Raw genomic sequence first — 22,429 nt, 5'->3', positions numbered from 1 at the left:
GCATTACACCCTGTTATTGGACATTCTGATAAACTTCAGGGCATACCATTTGATGCAGCAAAGTCACTTCTAGAGTTTATTCCATAGAAGAACCCTCAAAAATATATGCATTCCAGGGGGCCGGGCGTGGTGGCGCAGGCTTATAATCCCAGTTACTCAGGAGGCTGAGGCAGTAGGATCAGAAGTTCAAAGCCAGCCTCAGCAACTTAATGAAGTGTTAAACAACTCAGTGAGGCCCTATATCTAAATAAAATATCAAACAGGGCTGTGAATGTGGCCCAGTGATGGAGTGCTCCTGAGTTCAATCCCTGGAACCAAAAAGGAAAAAAAAAGTGTGTGTGTATATATATATATACACACACATACACACACACACACACATTCCATTCAGTGCATTCAAATAATGAAAAATCTGTGTACTGCAGCTCCCTTGCTTAGAAAATAGATCTATTACAGCACAATGTTCAGCAAAGGCGGGCTGGTTAGACATACGATGCCCTGTATATGTGATGGAATGCCTTGCTATTCAGACACATTTAATTGCTGTAAGAGTATAGAGGCAATTTGCAGCATATTCTCTAACGTATAAATCAATTTTTGAAGAAAAATGTGGGTTTATATAGAGAGAAAAATTGGGAAGAAGCTGTGCCAAATGGAAGGGAATTAAAAACATTTCTGACTTGTTTAAAATCTTTTACATATGGCAGGGTGCAATGGAGCCTGTAGTCCCAGCGGCTGGGGAGGCTGAGGCAGGAGGATCATGACTTCAAAGCCAGCCTTAGCAATTTAGCGAGGCCCTAAGTAATTTAGTGAGGCCCTGTCCCTAAATAAAATAAAATTAAAAAAAAAAAAAAAGGACCAGGGATGTGGCTCAGTGGTTAAGTGTCCCTTTTTTATGTATGTTACCTACATCAAAAAGCCAACAATGCGAAAAGTTACTATGAATTAATGGTTCCTTTATGACCTTGGCCTTCTAATCTAAATTCACTAAGATTATCTGGCCCCTTTTCCTTTCACATGAGAGGACAATATTTATGATTTTACTATTGAGGCTTCAAATAAAAGAGTTCAGAGTGTCTTTTGGTTGTCACGAATAGTCTTAAATTGACTACTTATGTTGAAAACCAACAGATGCACTGTGAAGGTTAATGGGACCTCCAAAGAGTTTCTTTCTTTAAAGAACAATTTGGGGTAGAGTAAAAAAATAAAATAAAAAATTTCTTAAGTGTTAGCGAATGACTGGCATGTCTACTTTTAATTATCTTAATCACCCTCTCTTCATTATTGAGTTGACACTGTTTGTATATCTTAATGAACTTACATAGATTATTTCAATCGATTGGTTTTGTTAACGGAACAATAAATCTTGACTGATAAAGGGTGCCTAATGTAATTAGTTAGCTCTTCTTATTACATGAATTTCTGATATTTCTGTAATGAGTAATTAAAGATTAATAAGAAAGATAGTTTCAAATTAGCTGCTTCTTATCAGTAAGTGCTTCAGGATGTGTGGGAATCAGACCACATTTGCATATTCGCCAGGCTGGCAAATAAAGTCACTTTTCCTGATTAGAAAACGCAATATTCTCACTACCTGAAAATCTTCTTCACAGAAACTATTTCCTGGGACATATCCCTTCCTAGTAAGATGCCCACAAGGACCAGCCACATCCTTTTACTTCTGCACATGAGGCAGTACCCCATAAAGCTATGGCTTAACTATGCTACTTTTTCTGGCTGTGTGACCTCAAGAATTCATCTCTGCTTCTTCATGCCTCTGTGTCCATGCCATGCAGACATAGTTGGGTGAAGAGTCAATTTAAAAAAACTACAGAGGACCCTTGGCAACAGGCTTTGCACAGTGGACACTCTGTTATTTATTCTACAAATATGGAAACTCCTAAAAACTGTTTACCAGGCACCTCCTACATGCTAGAAGTACATCCACTAGTGAACAAGACTAACCTCTACACCCAAGGAATGCAATATTCTCTTTCTTTCCCATTTCCTCCCAAGGGTTTTTTAAAATCTGAAGCTGAACCAGTGGCAGTGAGTACTCCTGTAAGTAGCCTCAGAGGCTCAGGAACTGAGGCAGGAGGATCACAAGTTCAAAGCCAGCCTCAGCAACTTAGGGAGACCCTATCTCCAAATAAACCATTAAAAGGTCTGGGGATGTGGTTCAATCCCCAGTACCTAAAAAAATAAAATAAACCTGAAGCTGTATATCCTGCCGCCCTATGGTTGTGCCCTTTTGTTCTGGGAGTCCTATTAGAAGAGAAATGTTAGGCAACCCCTCTACAACTTTAATGTCACTTCAATACCTGAGCCCTCTACCTAGAGAATACAGATGGGTGTCATGCCCATGCAGGAAGCTGTCCTGACACTGGTTCTATGACGACACACTCTGCTCAAGGATCTACCATACAGACTATGGGAGCCATGTTCCCAGAACATCCCATCCATCCTATCCTACGGTTGGTAGAGAGTCCTGTGCTCCAGTCTGATACAGGCATACTGGCTACGGCGATCCCGACAGCCCCCTGACCCCGGCAATGAGAGTACACTCACTTCCTAGGGGAGGAGCACATGCTCAGACTAAAGCTGTCTGCCCAGAAACACACAGCTGTATACAGCAGATCTGCATTCCAAACTCAGCTTTGACTCCAAAGCAAAGCTCTGTCCCCCTCCCCATGATGCCTCCATTACCTCCTGCCGCCACTCCATGTCCCAAACAGGCCACGACAAAGCACAAGTACCAGCCACACATGAACACCCAGTTAGGTACAGAAGGAAAAGAGTAAAGCTCACTGGATAGAGAGAGGGAGGGACATAAGGGACATGACAAGAATGGCACCAGATAATGGGCGAGAAGAAGAAAACAGAGCTGTGAATGTCAATCTAGGTAAGAGCTCCTTCAACGGCTGATGTTACTGCCTGGCCTTGGTTTGCTTCCTGGATCTTTGATTTCCCAGCCCTGGGACCACAGACAAGGTACCAGCCCGGCTCCATCTCAGCATCTCGATTTGAGAATGTGCCAAACGCAGTCCCTCCCTCCCAGCATTGGGGAGGGGAGCGAAGACAATGCAACTATAAGAGGAAGGCACAAGCAGGCACTTCATAAATGCCACCTTTGTTTCACAAGCTGAGATAAAGTGCTGCGAGCTGGAAACCGCTCTCCACATTCTAGTCAATTCTTCCTCGCTTTTATTACTCATTGTCATCAGGCTAATCCGGCTTAAAGCTCATTTCCATGAAAGAAATTCTAGCAGTGCAAGAAAGATCTTGCTAGGTACCTTCCCCAAGGTTCTGGAAAGGCTGGCTTCTCGGGAGCACACGATCTGAGCTGAATACTGGGCTGGAACAGGGGATGTGCTCAACTTCATTCCCTGTCTCTGAAAACCACTCTGTCCATGATTCAGCCAGTGCACAGGGGACTAACCAGCCCTCATTTTCTAACCTCTGAGGCATTGTATATACAACAGGGATAATGAGGTCACTTTCTTGCTGCTAAAAGAGCAGGTGAGGGCTGGGGATATAGCTCAGTTGGTACAGTGCTTGCCTCACATGCACAAGGTCCTGGGTTCAATGCCCAGCAACACACACACACACACAAACACACACACACACACACACACACACAAAAGCAGGTGAACCCCAACTGCAAAGAAAATATAAAACAGCTGGGTGCAGTGGTACATGCCTCAAATCCCAGGGACATGGGAGGCTGAGGCAGGAGGATCACTGGTTCAAAGCCAGCCTCAGCAACTCAGCGAGGCCCTAAGCAACTTAGTGAGACCCGTCTCTAAATAAAATATACAAAAGGTCTGGGATGTGGCTCAGTTGTTAAGTGCCCCTGGATTCAATCCACATACCAAAAAACAAACAAACAAACAAACAAAAACAACAACAACAACTCACAGCAATGATGTTGAAGAAGTCATCATCCCCCAGGGTATCCAAGATGGATGAAACCGTTTGCTTCGCGATTGTGAGACGGAGTCCTTTCATGCTGCCACTGACATCAACCAAGATGACCACGTCTTTTGGAGAAGTTGCCGCCTGGATGTACCTAGGGCAGGGAACAATGAAGGACCAATAAATCCTGACTTCTCTTCAAGTGTTCCTCTAAAACAATAAGAGATTGACCATTGCCTACCATTTTCGGTTCCTGCAGTCAAAGGCAATGACGCCATTCTCATCTGGTTCCCATTTAATCCCTAGAAGAAAAACGGGGTCATCAGAAACTTCAGATTTATTCTTTGTATTTAGAGGCTGCTCTGGCTTTACTGTGTGAATGGACAGGGTGAAAAAAATCACAGGCAAAGACCAACACTAGGCTTCATCCTATGCCACACAATCAACTTTGGGAGGGCCCCCCTGCCCTTTGCCTGAGACCTTATAGAGACACAATCCAAGTTCAGTTGCTACAGAAACCTGCTGGAGAGTGGAGACATCTTTCCTGCCATGCTGTCCATCAAGAGAGGATGTGACTCCAGATGTGACCTTGATAATAGTAGTCAAGGTCATTTCTCACTGTCTAGCAAGTTGTTGGAGCTGGTGGCATCATTCATAGATTTCTAGGCAAGTCTGGTCCCCATCCCTGGACACAGGTGAGGTAATGTCTATAGCATGGGGGTAGAAATCATACGATACAATGTTTCCATCTTAGAATATACACAGGTCTGTTCCCCTCCTTATTCCTGTTTTCAAAATCAAGAATGTTGGCCTGACTTTCCACACTGAAATGAAATAAAATGGCTCTAATTATGCCACATCATAGAGTTTGAATTTCAGGTCCTGAAGCCTAAGGAATTTTCTCCATGAGTAAAACCAGATCCAACATCCTTAGTCTTGTGGTTTGCAACTAGCTCAGGATGTATCCAAGGGTGACAGCATTCTTTATTTGCAACTTATTTTTTTTTTTTCAAAATAGAAGTTCATTTAAAAAGAAGGCATTTGCTTTAGCGAACACTCTGCCGGACAGTGGGCACACAGAAGTGACAGAGAAAGATGGACCTGGCTCCTGCCTGCCTTCGGGGGGCCTCACATCTAGCAGGAAACAGACACAAGCACTGGAGGGGTCATGAACAAGAAGTGCTGGATGCTATGTTAGTGTTTAAAAGGTGAGTCTAATTCCTGATGGGAGGAGGCATCCTGGAGCCATGATAGAATGATGGTGAGCTACTTTGCTGCCACAGTAACGGACAATGGACTGGGCTGTGTGCACCTCTCGTTTTTTGTTTGCTTGTTTTTGTTTTGTTTTTGGTACCAGAAAATGAACCCAGGGATGCTTAACCACTGAACCACACCCCCAGCCCTTTTAAAAAATAGCCAGAGACAGAGTTTCGATAAGTTTGTAGGGCCTTGCTAAGTTGCCGAGGCTGGCTTTGAACTTGGGATCATCCTGCTTCAGCTTCCCAAGCCACTAGGAATATAGGCAAATGCCACTGTGCTTGTTGGGTGTAAGCTTCTTGACAGAAAAGTATTTCTCACAGTTCTTGAGGTGAAATATCCCAAATCAGGTTGTCCATGGGGTTATGCCTCTCTTTCCTTGCCTCTTTCCTAGCTTCCTGTGGGATCCCAACAATTCTCAGTGCCCTTGACTTGAGATGGAGTCTGCCTCCATCTTTAAATGGTCATCTTCCCTCTGAGTTGAGGTCCTCTCCTCTTATTACAAAGACACCAATGATATTGGATTCAGGACCAACCTAATCAAATGTTGATCTTATCTTGATTTAACTAATTTCCATTTCTAAGACTCCGTTTCCAAGAAAGGTCACCTTTGGAGGCTCCAGGTTGACCTGAATGTTGAGGGACACTATTCAACCACCAAGTATAGGTAGGACTTCCTGAGCAAAAATGGTGGGTGAAAACGCCATAGAGAGGAACACCCCAGAAGGGAAGCATCAGGTGTGTATAGATCCTGAGGCTGAGAAGAACATGACATGTTCCAGGAACAGAGGGAATACTGGCATGGCTGTGCTTAAAGAAAGTCCATGCCAGAGGAGAGATGTGCAGCAGAAAGAGCACAAGACCCAGGCCTCTTGTCATCAGGACACGAGGTATGCATGAAGTGTAAGTGAAGACAGTACCTCCAGGCAGTTCCAGGCACAGCTACCCTCACTGTAACAATTAACATCATGCCATGACCTCAAATCAGGGCTGGCTGAGTCTCATTGGGTCACCCTACCCAAACCCGATGTTTGAGCTGAAATCTTCCAGTTTTCCTAATGTGTCCGGATAGGACAAGACCTGTTCCCCCCACTCCAATGCCATCATTCTCTTCCTGACATCAGCACTTCCATTAGTTGTGTTCCATGAGAAGTTCTGCATGAGTTCAGTGGATAAAAGCAAAACTGGTTTCCGCTTCATGGGGCAGTCAACTGAGGACCTTCCATCATCACTCAAGTGCATTCTGAATCTCCATGACAGAATGACATTGGTGGCAGCATCAACAAAGAACATTTCCACCATAACATAAATTTCTTTGAGACAGCGTAAGAGTTATCATATGTCCATATGGACTTGTGGAAGTCTACATGTGAATCCCTGCCCTCCGTCAAATTCTAAGCCAATCCTTCAATTCAGATGCCAGAACTCTTTTGCCTCCTACCCCAGAAGCTGGGATTGGTACTCCTCTCAGTACTCCTCCAGTGCCTTTTATTTCTGCATCTTAGTATGAAACACACTGCATCGTGATGATCTATTCATCTCTCTTATCTCCCCATGGTGGCCAAAATGACCCCTTCTTTGAGGATCCACTCTAGACAAGGCCACAGTCATCCTGACGAATCTCCATGGTTTTAGATGGCTCAACCTATCCACTACCCAGTCCCATGGCTTCAGTGGTGGGCATGTCACCCATACCGCGCAAATCCTTGGACTTAAGTCCAAACTATTGGAACATGTGCTCTGTCTTCTCCTGGGACACTCTTTGAGAAATCCTGCAAGTCTACAGCCAGTGTTCCCTCCCCATCCCTAGTGAAATGCAGCAGTGCTCCAAAACAGCACTGAATTGCAAGTCCCATGAGCCAATACACGTTTTTCTTGCCTGAACTAACTGGCCCTGGGTTTCTTTCACTTGCAACCAGAATCCATGATAAGTGTATTTATCTTTATTTGGCTTACCAAGGACAGAGGCCTAGGAACTAGACCTGAGATTCATTCTGCTTAAAGACATGGGGACCTACCACCAATTCGTACTATTATACTACTCTAAAAATGAAAAGAAGCATCCTGATTTAAAAAAAAAAAAATCCTTGATGTATGTGTTGGTGCCTGCCAGTAATCCCAGTTACTTGGGAGGCTGAAGCAGGAGGATCGCGAGTTCAAGACCAGCCTCAGCAACTTGGTAAAGTCCTAAGCAATTTAGTGAGACCCTATCTCTAAAAAAAAAAAAGAGATATGGATGTGGGTCAGTGTTTAAGTGCCCCTGGGTTCCATCTCTGGTACCAAAAAGAAAAAATAAAGAAAGAAATGAAGGGAGGAAGGAAGAAGTCATAGCAAAACATGTTCATGTTGTGTTGTGGAGGTGTGCTCTGTGTTTAGAATGAAGCACAGAGTTGACTAACCATCTGACATTTATCATGGCAACACAATACCTTTGGAAGACTGTGCCCCGTGCCTATTAATACAGTAAAGATGCAAAGTCAAAATCTTGCCAAAAAGTTCATAAAAAAACTACAAACATTTTTGACTCATCTGCTCTAACTGATAACATCCTTATACATAAATTAATCTCCCCCATAACATAAACCAAGTTACATAAACAAAGGAATCCTTTTGTTTTCCATTGTCTTCCCGATGATTCTTTAAAGACTTTTTGCTGGTGGAGGGAACAGATGATTTGTAGTTGCTACGATCTGTTTCCCCCTCAGCCAAATGCCACAGGGTCAGATGGCTATGTGTCCATTGGCTTGCTGGGCAGGCCAGCCTCCCCTCCATGCACCAGTCTCACAAGATTTGCATCAAATTTGCTCTCTGTGGAGTGCATCAAGGCAGATTGCAATTTGCCAACACTGAAACTTTAATAGTCCACTGTTTATTATAATGTTATCTTTAATAGGATGCTTATTGCTTAAATTTCCACACGTTCCAGGAGGAAGTGTGTATTCCCTGCTGAACACAGCTCTCAGGAAATGTCGACTAATCTGGCAAAGCAGACACCCCGGCAGGCAAGTCTTGGGGCACAGATGCTGTGTGCAGGGCAAACAGCTCCTGGCAGCGAAGGCTGATAATCTCTGTGCCACAGAGTGGGAAGCCATCAGGTGCCTAGTCTTACTTAATGAAAACATAAAAAGACTCCACTTAATTGCTCCAAGATTATGCAGAGTGTTTTTTTTTCTATTTCTTTTTTTCTTTCTTTCTTTCCTTCTTTTAGGTTGAGCTTGTTAATTTCTACAGCTGTGATGTTGGCACAATTGCAGCCCCGAGTCCTGCTTTCACAACTTGTAAGCAAAATTAAAACTTTCCGTTTTAATTAAAATTCAAACCAAGCCAGAATTAAAAATCCTATTGCAAAGCAGAAGCCTGGGAGAACCCCCGGAAGGAACACCTGTTACACAGGCATGAGGGACAAATGCTCACACACGCACTGCTCGGGGGTGTCATTGGGGGGCCTTCCGGGAGAGGTTGCAGCCATCTGTGGTGCTTTGACCATTTCAACCTCTTCTTCCAAGGGAACCAGCTCTGGGGTGGGGAAAGCCAAGTTCAAGTTCAATCTCTGACACCTTTTACTCAGAATTCAATTCTGCCCAGGAATGACTTGCTCTTTCCCTTAATAACAATTATCATCACAATGGCCCCAAACACTTGCCCAGGATGATTAAACATGGTACATTTCACCCACCCCCCATCTCTGTGACTTGAAGTTTTGTCTGTTTTGTTTTGTTGCCATACTAGGGATGAAACCCAAGGCTGCATGCCTACCAGGCCAGGGCTGTACCACTGAGTCACACCCCCTCAGCCCTGGTGGCAATTCTATGAATTACTCTGTTCAGAAAGATGCTAAAGCCACCTACACCCACTGATGTCACCTTATCATTCCTATCCCAAACCCTGACAACAGAACTTAACTCTTTCATTTTCTTTAAGGGGAGGGAGAGAAATTTTAACCCAGATTGGAAAAAAAAAGTATTACAGGATCATTCATTGGAAATCATAATTATCAACACAACAATACTCACCGGGATACTGTCTAAAAAAGCCCTTTGCACTTCCAAAGTACTGCCATATGAGAGATGGGTCACGGTCAAAGTTATCGACAAACACTTTGTTTAGTGACTCAGACCAGTAAACCCCATTGACAATGGCAGGATCTGAAAAGAGAACAGAGAGGATTGTTAGCAACCACAGTGAGGGCAAATCCTGGCATCACAGGTCCCATGGCAGCAGCTCACAGGCTCACCTTGCAGGTGGCTGCAAAGAAAGTCTAGTCCCCTAAGAGACTTAGGTCCTGGGGATCCCGAACTCTCAGGTTTCTCCTCCTGAGTGAGCTCTGAACCACCCAGGAGGATCTACTCTTAGCTGCTTGCTGGAAATGTATGTCCCTTTATTTCCAACTTCCAATTTCATATGAACCATTGCTCTTAAAAATACAAAAAGAAACCTTCTTAGCAATCTTTCTTGCTTTTCACCCAGAACTTTTAGCATTAAAAACAGGAAAAATGTGTTTTCTCTCACGGTAACAACCTCAGCCAATACAGCCCTGTCCTCATTCTCTCCGCTTCTAATGTGGAAGTTTGCTCTATATAAATAAGTGAATTGGAATGATGTAACTGAACCTCTCCACTCTTATTCAGTGGAGAGTACGCTCCACCCAGGCAGAGACCATCTCTAACGATCATCTTCTGTACTTTTGGACCAGCACATGGCAGAAATCCCAAAATTTGTATGGCTGGATGGAGGGCAGGATGGAGGGATGCACAAAGAAAAGTCAGGTCTCCAGAAACCAGACAATCATTTTCTCGTTTGCATTCTGATCCCATTAGCAAACCTCTTTTCCTCACCCTTGGCAGCTTAGAGATAACACTTTACCTTTTGTTCATGGATTTTAAAAAATAATAATAAAGACAAAAAGAGAGAGAGAATCAATATTTCTGGCATACTGGCAGAAGCAAGGTGATTGCTGAGGATGCTCCATGACCATCCACCTTTTATTGGTTTATTTTTACCTCTGAAGATCCTGCTTCAAACTGATGCCACATTTAGCCATATTCTCTTCTAAGAGGGCAGAAAAGTGTCAAGTCCCAAGATGACAGGGGGTGAACATGACAGCAGGATGAGCATATTAATCATCCGGAAGAGAAGGCAGAGACCCTCATTGAACCTTCCTGCAGTGGGGGCACCCTACTCACTTCCTTTCCTGTCACTTATAACAGAACACCTGTCCTCAGAGCACCCAACCAGAGAGCGAGAGGCAAAGTCTCTGATGGTGCTTCTCTTACCTGCAAAATAAGGATAAAAAGACTCGCTCTACAGATCTACATAGAAAGTTCAACAAATTCAATAGGAAAGAGTTACCAGCAAAAGGCATCTACACAGCCAGTGAAGGAGGCATTCCATTGGCCTGGTATTCAGACCCCTCAGTACTACACACACAGGGAGCCCGAGGACAGATTCCGTCACTCCGATCCTCAAGTTGCATTGTCAATCAAAAGAGAAAAAACAACACTAGAAATGCCCATAAAAGCAGGTGTGCAGACAAGAAAACTATTGGTCCCTCCATGCCTCGCTACACACTTATCCTCCCCTCCGACAGACGGCGGCCCTCCTGATGTCACCTCCTGATGCCCACCAAATGGCACCTGACCCAGCTGCTGGACATGGGTCTTGTCTGACATCCTGCCTAATTTTTTTTTTTTTTTTTTTTTTTTTTTAGATTACTTAGGCCATTGGGATTCTGACTTCCATCTCAAGGGTAAATGCTCTAACTCTTGTCAACTATAATCAACCACATCATAGCCCAGGAGAGTGAAAATGACCAATTCAACCTTGTACCGCAGAGTAATTTTGAGAAAGACCTTATCCTCCTGATCCTGGAAAATGGAACCCTTGATTGTTCTTGTCCAAGTTTGACAGTAATTATTGTGACTCACTCCTACCTGCAAAGCCATTTAAATAAATCCACAAAGATGCAAATACAATAATGACGATGAAAAATCCATGGTTCTTGGCCTCCTTTGAGGCCTTATTATGTTGGCCTCATATAAAAACCTTCCATGATGAGAGGCGAAAATTCCATTTTACTAGGTTACTGCCTCAACATGCTAAAGAATCCAGGGGTTTTCAATTAGACTATTCTTTTTTATTCAGTGTGGTTACTGGGATTGGTCCAGTTAGACAATTCTGATTCCTTTGGGAGCAAAAAAAAAATAAATAAATAAAGAAATAAAGTTGCCCATCCTTCTAGGGGATCCTAAAATCCTAAGATTTATCCTGTGGAACTGTGAGCTCCTTCAGAAACGCAAAAGGAACCGTGTGGTCTGAGGACATTTTCACCCACTTTACCTGGACTCCAAATCTGAAATTAAGCTTCTTCAAGAAAAGGAGGTTTTCAGTTTTCCAAGGTCATGGTGAACAGAGAGAAGCTAATCACTAAAAGATACAATCTACTTAGTATGGGGGCTGTGTTCCACACACCCATTGGATCAAATATTTGAAATAACACTTCCCCTGACTTGTAAAATAATCACAGCATATTGATTTTACAAGCTTGCTTAGCAAGCACATTTAATGGAAGGGAAAAATCTTGAATGGCAGCCTACTGTTATTGTCATTTAAGAGACAGAAAAAGATAGGAAAATTACATGGGCATTCATCTAAGTAAAAGAAAAGAAAAAGATGTTAAGTTAAAAATGGTTTCCCAACATTATCGACAGACGCCAGAAGTCAAAATATGCAAAAGGTGAATCGACACTTCCTATCTCCCTACTCACCCAGGACTAAAGCCCCTTCCACCATCCAAATAGGAGGAGGCAACACCATGCTGAGGCTGAACCATCACAACAGCTGGCTGCTTCCTCTACAGTAGTGATCCCGCACAATCACCTGAAAAAATGACAGCATCCTGCCAAGCAGCAAGTCTAGCCTTTTCTTGTTTGTGCTTTCTTTCAAAAATTGTTTCAAAGCTCCCTTTGACTGAAAATTGACACAACCACTCCAAAAAGTAGTATGGCGATTCCTCAGAAAACTAGAAATGGAACCACCATTTAACCGGATTATCCCACTTCTTGATATATAACCAATGGACTTCAAAACAGCATATTAAAATGACTCAATGGCTGCATCAATATTTATAGCAGCTCAAATCACAAGAGCTAAGCTATGAAACCAACCTAGGTGCCCTTCAAGAGATGAATGGATAAAGAAAATGTTGTAAATATACACAATGGAATATTACTCAGCCTTATAGAAGAAAGAAATAATGGCAATTGCATGTAAATGGATGGAACTGGAGACTATCATGCTAAGTGAAATAAGCCAATCCCCCAAAACCAAAGGCTGAATGTTCTCTCTGATATGCAGACGCTAATACACAATAGGAGGTGGGGGAGGGAAGAACAGAAGTTCATTGGACTAGACAAAGTGAAATGAAGAAAAGGGATGGGGAATGGGAATAGGAAAGACAGTAGGATAAATCGGGCATAACTTTCCTATGTGCATATTGGAATACACCACCAGTAAAATTCCACATCACGTCTAACCACAGAATGGGTTATAATATAATGGGTTATTCTAATTAGAATAAGTTATACTCCATGTATGTATAATATATAATGTCAAAATACACTCTACTGTTATGTCTATCTAAAAAAGAACAAATAAAAATAAGGAAAAAAAAGCTCCCTTTGTTTCATTTAGGCTAGTTTGGGCTTCCATCTCCACCTCTGATCTTTTTACAGTCTTCATGTACTATATTTGCCTCCTGTGAGTGCTATGACAAATTACCACAAACTGGATGGTCTAAGCAACAGAAATTGATGCTCTCGCAGTTTTGGAGGCCAAAATTCCATATTCAGGTGTTAGCAGGGCTGATTCTTTCTGGAGGCTCTGAGGGAAAGATCATTCCATGCCTCTCCCCTACCTTCTGGTGCTTTCTGGCAACCCTTGTCATTTCATGGCTTGGAGACTCCTGACTTCAATCTCTGCCTCCATCTTCACGTGACCTTCCTTTCTATGTTTCTCTGCACCAGATCTCCCTCTATTTCTCTCCTAAGAACAACAGTAGTTGGATTTAGGGTCCATCCTAGAAGCAAGATGACCTTGTCTAAGGTCCTCAAAGACCCTATTTCCAAATAAGGTCACATTTTCAGGTACTGGCAATTAGGGTTCCTACATATTTTCTTGGAGCCAATAGTCAACCCAGTACACATACTGTCTTAATTATTCTGATATAGTATACTCATATTTCATGGTTTGTACATATTCTTTTGTTTTGTTTTGGTGATGTTGGGGATTGAACCCAGGACCTTGGACTTAGAAGGCAAGCACTCTATCAACTGAGCTATATCCTGAGCCCTTGTACATATTCTTTTAAAGGTTGATAAATACAGGACTTTTCCCTCATAAAGGAGCTTTAAAAGTCTTCACGCTTTTCTTCTTTATGGGAAGAATTCAGATAAGAATCTGCATAGTCTGTCATAGAGAATATGCGTGTGAATATATTCCATCATAGAGATCTGCCTGTATTGCACTATAATGGATTAAAATTATTTTTCTCAATATCTAGTGTGTCAATCCCAGCCTATGGTCAAAAAAATCAACTCCCAGACAACATGGTCATTTCCCCACTGTTCCTGTGTAATCCACGTTAACTGAGTATCCATGTTGGTTCCTAAGAAGTCCAGGAATAGCAATGGTCCTGTTCCCTCTATCTTCTGAGCCATTATCCCAATACCAGTCAAGAATTTATCAGGTAATTAATCTTTTACTAAAACAGACCACTAGCAGATGTTTAGAGAATAAGAGTCCCAGTCCACTATGGTGATAAATTCACAATTTGTATCCAAAGAGCATCTGGTACATCCCTGCGCTCTCTTTGTAACATATTACATAATCCAAGAACAAATAGCTTTTGTCATCCCCATCCTTCATTTCCATTCAAATAACTGCTCTCTCCCAAGCTTTACCCTCAGATTTGCATTCTGCTACGTGGTCTCCAGTGTGACAGGTGGCTACACACTCTTGCCCACCTTTTCACTTTAGTTCCACATCTTTGAATGATGGCCCCAGTTAACACCATCTTTCAGTCATGAGTTCCTTCCTCCTGAATCCTGCCTCAGAAGGTCAGCCTCCTTGGGTCCCAGCCAAACAACAGACATCAAGCACTTAGCACACCAATTGGGAATTACAAAAAGGATTCATGAATATTGGCTGTTACTTACTCTGACCATGAGAAAAATAAATAAATAAGGTCCAAGAAAAGCTCCCAGCGTTCACCCCTATTGTCTGCATGGAGTGTTGCTGGGTGGCCCAGTGGAAGTCTAGAACTTGGGCTTTGGTATAGGGCGCCAGGTAGAGATCTCACTTGGTGCTTGTTAGTCTTGGATTTGTGGCTTAACATCCCAAAGCCATGGCCTCTTCATCTGTGGAAGAGAGATGAGAGCAGTCCTTCCCCAAAGGCTGGGGGAGAACGCCAGACATCACTCAGGTACATCAGTAGTGTCTGTACTGCAGTGAGTCCACAATTCCCCACCCAGGGGAGTTTGGCTGTCCTTAGACTATCCAGGTAAGACTTTAACAAGGTCTCTTTCTCCCTTCCTTAAATTAGCAGTGAAAGACACTCTGATGACTCTCATTCATTTGTTCATTCAATAGGTATTTATTTATTGAGCACCTACTCTATTGGGCATTCAACAGTGAACCGGACAACGAGCCAGGCATTTCAGTCTGAGGAAGAGAGTCACCAGGGATGATTGAATGAGAATTCCCAATAGAAATAGTGTGATTTTAAAAAAAGTAAAATCCGGGTGTGTTGACCCACGACGTAATCCCAGTGACTGGGGAGGCTGAAGCAGGAGGATCTCGAGTTCAAAGCCAGCCTCAGCAAAAGTGAAGCACTAAGCAACTCAGTGAGACCCTGTCTCTAAATAAAATGCAAAATAGGGCTGGGGATGTGGCTCAGTGGTGGAGTGCCCCTGAGTTCAATCCCCAGTACCAAAAAGTAAAATGGGATTGATCAGAAAGTTACGGTGTAAGGGGGAAGGGAGTTTCTTAATTTGGGTGGTCAGGGAGTGTCCCACCTCTGGGAGGCCCCCAATCACCTAAGCCAGCAAAAGCTTCACAGGGGACGAAGCAGCAAGTTCAAAATCCCTGAGCTGCCAAGAAACAATGTCTCAGTGACTACCAAGAAAGCAGGGGTTGCTGGGGCTAGTGAGGGGAGAGGGAGGTACCCGATGAGGCTGGAGGGGTAGGCAGACCCCGGTAAGGACTTTAGCAGATCAGCAGTTCCCTGCCAAGCATGTGTTTTTCTGATGGACCGGACCTGTACTCTACTGGCGCCAAGGCCCATCATACCTTTATTCATGGTTCCAAAATCTAATTTCTTTTGTGCAATCTGTAGCAAGCACAGCAACTTCCTCTTCCTGGAACAAGTCATCAGACTCCTTATGGCTGTCTTAGGACTTGAGTTTCCTCTCCAGGCCTCAAAGTTATCTGACACACTCAATTTTTTGTTGTTGTTTCAATATCATTTATTCTCCAGTGAATGAGTGGGACTGAATTAATCTAAACTTTCCATTTTCTTCCACAGAATTTGTGTCCATTTCTTGGGGAATGTGAGTGGATATGAACAATTATAAGCTCATATAGAATTACAAATTACCGTTTCCCCAAAAACCATTGTTGGAAGGGAAAGGCCTGAGCTCAGACTCCACGCACGGGTTGTTTAAAGTGTGGAAGTGCAAGGAAGAAGGTATTTCCTGCCTTGATCAGGACTGGAGGGAGGAGCTCAGGCTTTCCTGAAGGTCTCCAAGGCTGTGAACCTCCCAGATGTGAAATCACACGGGGCTCCGGAAGCCAGAAGGGCGGGGCCCTGTGGAGTCCACACTCAGGCTCTCTGCAGAGCCACGTGCTGGACGAGATTGAGAACAGCTGGAGAGTTTTCCTGTCTCCCATTTCAGCAAGTAAATGACATCTCCTCCATTCATTCTAAATAGATCACAGATTAAATAATGGAGAGTTTCGATGCTAATCATCAAGCACTTATATCTATTGGAGAACACAACTTAATGTGTGATGAATTATAAAATAGGTTTATTTGCCAAACATTTACCCTCCCTTGAAACTAGAAATACGCTCAATATTAAATGCAGGTTGCTTTTCACACACTCACACACACACACACACACACACAAAAAAAAAAAAAAAAAAAATGGAGCTAATTTCTGGCAGTCCTGGGACTAGAGGGACAGGAAGAGGCTTGTGGCCCAATGCGGAGCCAGTCTGGATGGAGGTGAGAAGCAAATCACTTGGCTAATCCCAAAGAAGTCTCCAGATTCTCTGTGCCTACTGCCTGCCTGTGCTGCACTTCAAGGAAACTTCCTCAAGGAGAATTCATTTCAATGATTAGATTTCTGTTTTTTCCTCTCTTAACATATTTTCCATTTTGTGGAGAAGCTTGTATTCCCTCCCCCTCTTCTCCGGGCATAAGCCATTCACAAGACTTTGTCAGAGATATTAAGAAAGATTGCAGGATAGAAATCAAAATGATGGTGATGTTGATGACGATGAGAATGCTGGCAGCAGAGAAGGGGCATTCATAGACCACTCACTACGTGCCGTACACCATGGGTGACCCTTCCCAGGCATTAACAAACTACCCTTCCTAGCCCCGTTTTACACAGGAGGAAATGGATCCTCCAAGGTTTGAAGTCCATTGCCCCAGTACATTCCATTACCCAAGGTAGAAGTTGGCAGAGGTAGTTCCTTTTACAAACTGCTAAGTTCATGGATTGAACAAACACTTGAATGCCTACTGCGTGCCAACAGGTGCTAGGATTGGGGGATAAAGTGGTGGGCAAAACCAGACATAATCTTTAAAGCGCAGACACAGTCTAGTGGGAGAGTTGGAATTTGCAGAATGAACAGGTACTTGATGGTGAGGGGTGAGTAGGCAGAGTGTTCCTGGCAGAGCCAAAGCAAGTTTAAGTGCCTAGAATTTAGGAGACTGGGTAGTAGGAAGTGGGGAGGGGAGACAAGGGGGCTTTGAAGATTCCAACCTTAAGTCTGGTCACATCTCAAAGCAGTGGAGGCTCCTGGAGTGTTTGGAGTGAAGGTAGGTACACACCTTTGCCATTCAGCAATAAGTAAGCTTGAACGGGTATGGGGGGGGTAGGCAGGGGAATGCTTAGAGGCTCCTGCACTGGGGCTGCAGAATCAGAGAAGCCAGTCCAGAGAGGACATGCTCATTGAACACATGATGTTCCGGCAGTTGAAGAGCTCTTCTGCCTCATCCCAGGATCCAAGCAGGAAGTGCCCAGGAGTGGGAAGGCTTACATCACCATACTGCAGAGGAGCTACACTGTGGGAAAAGGCCCAGGGAGCTGGCATACTCCCTAGATCACAAACAAATGGGAAATTCTATTGACTGTGGCCAGGGTGACTTTGTTCCCAAACAGCTGGACTGTCACAGATTTTTCAGACTAAAACTGATTTCTCTGTGAGTACAGTCCTAGGAATGCAGAGCAGGCCACTCTCCTAGGGCTTCTCCAATTGGCCTAAGTTAATCATAAGCATCATGAAAGAATGGGAACGATAAGGAAGCCTAGACCACCCACACTGGGGCATGGGAACCCCTCATGGAGCCTCTCTGGGTGAGTGCCGCTATGTGCTCACAGGACATGGGCTGCCCTAACCTGCAGCCTCCATGTTCTCACAGATCCTGGGAATACCTGTACCATTTCTGAGAATGCCACTAGGTGGATGGAACTGGAGAATGTAATGCTTAGTGAAATAAGCCAGTGCCAAAAAACCAAAGGCATATCTCATTCTCTGATATGTGGATACTAAGCCATAACAAGGGAGGGAAGATTAGAAGTTCATTGGATTAGACAAAGAGGAATGATGGGAAGGGAGGGGGAGTGGGAATGGGAAAGATGGTAAAAGAATTGGACATAACTTTCCTATGTTCATATATGAATGCACAACCAGTGAAACTCTACATCATCTATGACCACAAGAATGGGATCCTCATTAGAATAAGTTAACTTATTCTCTGTATGTATAATGTGTCAAATTATACTGTCATGTATCTATAGAAAGAACAAATAAGCAAAAAAAGAAAGAATGAGGAAAATTCTGGGAAGGGCATTGCCACACAGCCTGGGCTCTACTTTCATGTTCCCTTCAATGGAGGACTATGTGGGAAACAGGGATGGAGGATAGGGTGGGGCTTCAAGCCATTTAACCCTTGACCTCTGTCCTATCCTTTCTCCCCAAAGTGAAGCCAAATAAACTTTTACCCATTCAGTCAACAAGGGCTTAAAAATATCTATAGTATTTGAAGCCCTGTCCTACATCCCAAGGGCAGTGGAGGGAGGGTACAAAAGAAACAACCGCAGAAAGAATTGATGTTCTGGACAACATCCAGTTAGAGAGTATATAGCTGTCATCATTTAGTAAGAACCCATTTCTGATATTCACTCAGAAAGTCTCCTCTCATTTTATTTAACCTTTTGGAAGAGAAAAAGAAATTCAGACCTTCCTTCCATCTTCCAGACAGGCCTGGCTCCCAGTAAAATATGATTTCGTGAGCCTGCCATTCAGGCTGATGTTATCAGCCTTTTATTGATATTTAATATAAACACAGCCCCGAGGCTAGCAGGTACCCTGACAGGGTCTAAAATATAATTGCCAGGGAACTGTACAAATGCATGTAGCAATTAAGAAGCTGTCAGGGATATGGCTGGTGCAAAGATATAGAGTTGCAGGCTGGACAAAGGCTGCGTAGTGCGGCGGGGGTGGGGTGGGGGGGGCAATGCATGGAACACAGGGCTACCTCGGGAAGCAGGCAGTAGAACTTCCTGTCACCACTGCAGCCTGAGCCCCCTCAGGCCCAGAAAGCCCAGGCAGGGAGATAAGCGGATTATGGACATTTACAAAAGGAAACGGGGCCAAGTTTAAGTTTGCTGCTTGTTGTCAACACCCAAAGGCCTGACTCTCCTGCTCCAGTGGAAGATTTATAATGAAGAGGGAACGTGCAACTAGGAGTCTGGCTTTTTAAGAGAGGTCAGGGTGGGGGACCTGGGGGCAGGGGAAAGGAATGCATTTGTTTGTTTTAACACATTTATTGAGGTATAATTGCAGTTTGGATTACGCATCCTTTTAACAGCTGTCACAGTGGTACTAGCCTAAAAAACGGGAAAAGCTGGCAGTAACCATACAGGTGTTGGGGCAGCAAAGGATGAAGTCATGACTATGGCCAAGGAACACCTGGGGCTGGGGAAATGCAACTCCAGGGTCATCAGCGCCTCCCATGGTGTCCTTAGTAACTCCACTCCAAACCTTAACAGTATCCAGAACAATGATGTGGGATGGCAAATAATAAATACACTCCATATATGTATACACAATAGTCTTTTAAAAATAAAAATGTAAAGACATCTTTATGTCTTCCTGCTCTGAAACTGACAAACTGCTAGATACCAAGCCCCAAGAACATGAAAATGTAGATGTGGTCACACAACAGGCGTAAGAAGTAGTCCTGGGATACTTTGGAAAGATGTTCCAAGAAGTAGACAACATCTTTTTGTGAGCAAATCTCAGGAAAGACCCCCCCAGACCCCCGCCCCAACACACACACACACACACACACACACACACACACACAGCTCCGGGGCGAAAGCCAATTTTGGGCGGAGGTGGTTTTGATGGACTTGGCGCCAGGATCTGGGTTCGCATGGCTAGAACATTACAAGTATTTGCTTCTGGTGCCCAGTTTCATGTGAGGATCTACAGGCTGTAAACCCCCTGAACTGTACCACCGCAAGTGTAAACTGCTTCCAAAGACCATGATGTGCGCTAGGAGCAATGCCAGCTTCCAGCGATGTTGGCCAGGAACCATTTATAAAGAGACTCCAGCCGTTTTTCCACTGGACCTTATTCACCCTAAAAATTCTTTTTATCAGCTATTTCTTTGGCTTGTGGAACAGCAGTAGTCGAGCCAAATTAAATGAGTCCCAACAATTCTGTTTATGGACCTTCCGGAGCACATGAACACTAATTCCTAAGTAGCAGGGACAGGTGCTCGAAGGTCCCCTCCTCTTAACATATAAATGGCCTGTGAAAAATTTTTTTTAAAAAAGTAAGTTTAATTCTGTGAAGTGATTTTTGTAACTAGGATGATCATAAATTTATCATCCACACTGGATCACTGGGAGGAAAAGAGGGTCTTTTTATTGGTATATGAAAATAAACTAGTATAAATCAGGTCCATCCCGGACTAACCAAGATGGATGGGCACCCCGTTTGTATAATCCACTGCTTTCACATAGAGAATGGAAATAATTGACTCTGTGTGTATGTGTGTGTGTGTGAGTGTGAGTGTGTGTGTGTGTGTGTATGTATGTGTGTATGTGTGTGTGTGTGTGTGTGTGTGTGTGTGTGTGAGAGAGAGAGAGAGAGAGAGAGAGAGAGAGAGAGAGAGAGAGAGATTCTTAGATACAATTGGCTGGCTAACCAAACAGAATTAGAATAAGGAAATACTTTTATAATAACACAGTAAACACCTTCTTCTTGACACTTGGCTGGCTAATCTTCATAGGTAGGACCATGGCCTTTTGGCTACTGGGGATTGTTTTCTAGCTGTGGGCATTCAGTACACTCTAAATACCACCCAAGGTATTTTGTTGATGAGGTAAAAAATGGAGTTCACTAATTAATCCACTAAGTTGCTTAAGCCAAGGTTTCTTAGAGACGTTTTCCTGTGATTACATCGATGCACTCCCAATTGCTTCAAGCTGGGACTCTTTCCAATCTAGAAAATCCCTAATACCCTTAAAAACTATTAGCCCATAGAAATAAACCGATGAGGGACAGGAATGCTTGAAGGGGTGGGATAATCTAGAGACTGCCCACAAAAGGCCTGGTTTCTATCTTTCTTTCCATTTTGTATCTTCAGGGCTGGCTCCATCCTCAGGCCTTTCCTTTCATACACCCTAGAGCCTGTGACCTGGCATCTCCAGCCTTTCTCCTCATAGGACAATAGAATTGCTAGAGGACTCACCAGCATCCCATCATTCCTCAGGGGCAGAATGTGAGAGATCTTCAGATTGCTCCTCACTTTTCATTGACTTTCACCAGTGTACACCCAACCCTGGAGTAGTTGGCACAGAAAGGAGCTACAGTAGGCTAATCTGAACCAGGCCCAGGCACCATGAAAGATGAGTTCCTGAAAACAATTCAGGATGCCACTCGAAGGAAGAAAAGACACTGACATCAAACCATAAACATCTCCAGGTGTCTAGTATGGCCACAAACACCCAAAGAGTCATCTCAGAGGCCACATAATTCAAGTGACCTAAGACTTCAGCATGCCACTAATTCAGTTAAAGAATTGAAATTTGGAATATTATTTCCCAAGTGAGCATTTCCTTACCATATTAGTATACAAGTAATTGGTTAAGCCTTTCAAAATTGTGTAGCAAACAGAAGGAACTTCATCAATCACCAGGAAGGGAAGTTCAATGTGAAAACACAGACCTTTGGGGATACAAGGAAATTGAAGAGAGAAAGAAAGGCTCTGTGGGAAATCATGCTGCAAATCCAGCAGATTACCTGCTACAAATAACAATGAATAAGAAGAATATTGCCAGGTGCAGTGGTGCACACCTATAATCTCAGCAACTTGGGAGACTGACTTAGGAAGATCACAAGTTCAAAGCCAGCCTCAGCAACCTAGTGAGGCCCTAAGCAACTCAGCAAGATCCTGTCAATAAATAAAATATATATTTTTTTTAATTTATTGACAGGATCTTGCTGAGCTGGTGATGTGACTCAGCAGTTAAGCGCCCCTGGGTTCAATTCCCGCTATGAAGAAGAAGAAGGAGAAGGAGAAGGAAAAGGAGAAGGAGAAGAAGAAGAAGACGATGACTATGTTATTGCTGTAAAAATTAAACTAATGGGACCATCCATATTTAATAGCAACTGCACGAAGACAGGCAGAAGCCAGCTGCTACAAAAATGATGTATGACAAAAACAGGCCTTCGGAAATGGAAGTGGTGCTCCAAAAATCTTCAAGGACAGAACCCCTTGCACATGTGACCAGCATGGTTTAAACAAGAACATGCTTGTAATTCAAGGTCTTGGAAACAGTTTCTCAAAATATGGAGTAGTCCAAACTTTATTATTTTTATATGGATAGAAAAAAAATGATTCAGGAAGGTCTCTTAGCAAAACAGATGCTAAACTTTTAAATCATGATGTTGACCT

General features: G+C 43.4%; 1 protein-coding gene across 1 annotated transcript in view; it reads right to left on the bottom strand.

The window, feature by feature from the left end:
• The window catches only part of Cacna2d3 (calcium voltage-gated channel auxiliary subunit alpha2delta 3), an 882,565-nt gene that overhangs the window by 479,860 nt on the left and 380,276 nt on the right, over nucleotides 1–22,429 (bottom strand). The window contains exons 6-8 of the mRNA XM_026388626.2: nucleotides 9,186–9,317; nucleotides 4,157–4,217; nucleotides 3,919–4,069 (exon numbers count right to left, since the gene is read on the bottom strand). Coding sequence (XP_026244411.1) covers nucleotides 3,919–4,069; nucleotides 4,157–4,217; nucleotides 9,186–9,317 — 344 coding nt within the window. The remainder of the gene's footprint in view (nucleotides 1–3,918; nucleotides 4,070–4,156; nucleotides 4,218–9,185; nucleotides 9,318–22,429) is intronic.

The sequence above is a fragment of the Urocitellus parryii genome, chromosome 3, assembly GCF_045843805.1.
Source record: "Urocitellus parryii isolate mUroPar1 chromosome 3, mUroPar1.hap1, whole genome shotgun sequence".
Classification (NCBI taxonomy): Eukaryota; Metazoa; Chordata; class Mammalia; order Rodentia; family Sciuridae; genus Urocitellus; species Urocitellus parryii.
Note: the sequence above shows the minus strand (reverse complement) of the source record. Positions and strands in the feature narration are given on the sequence as shown.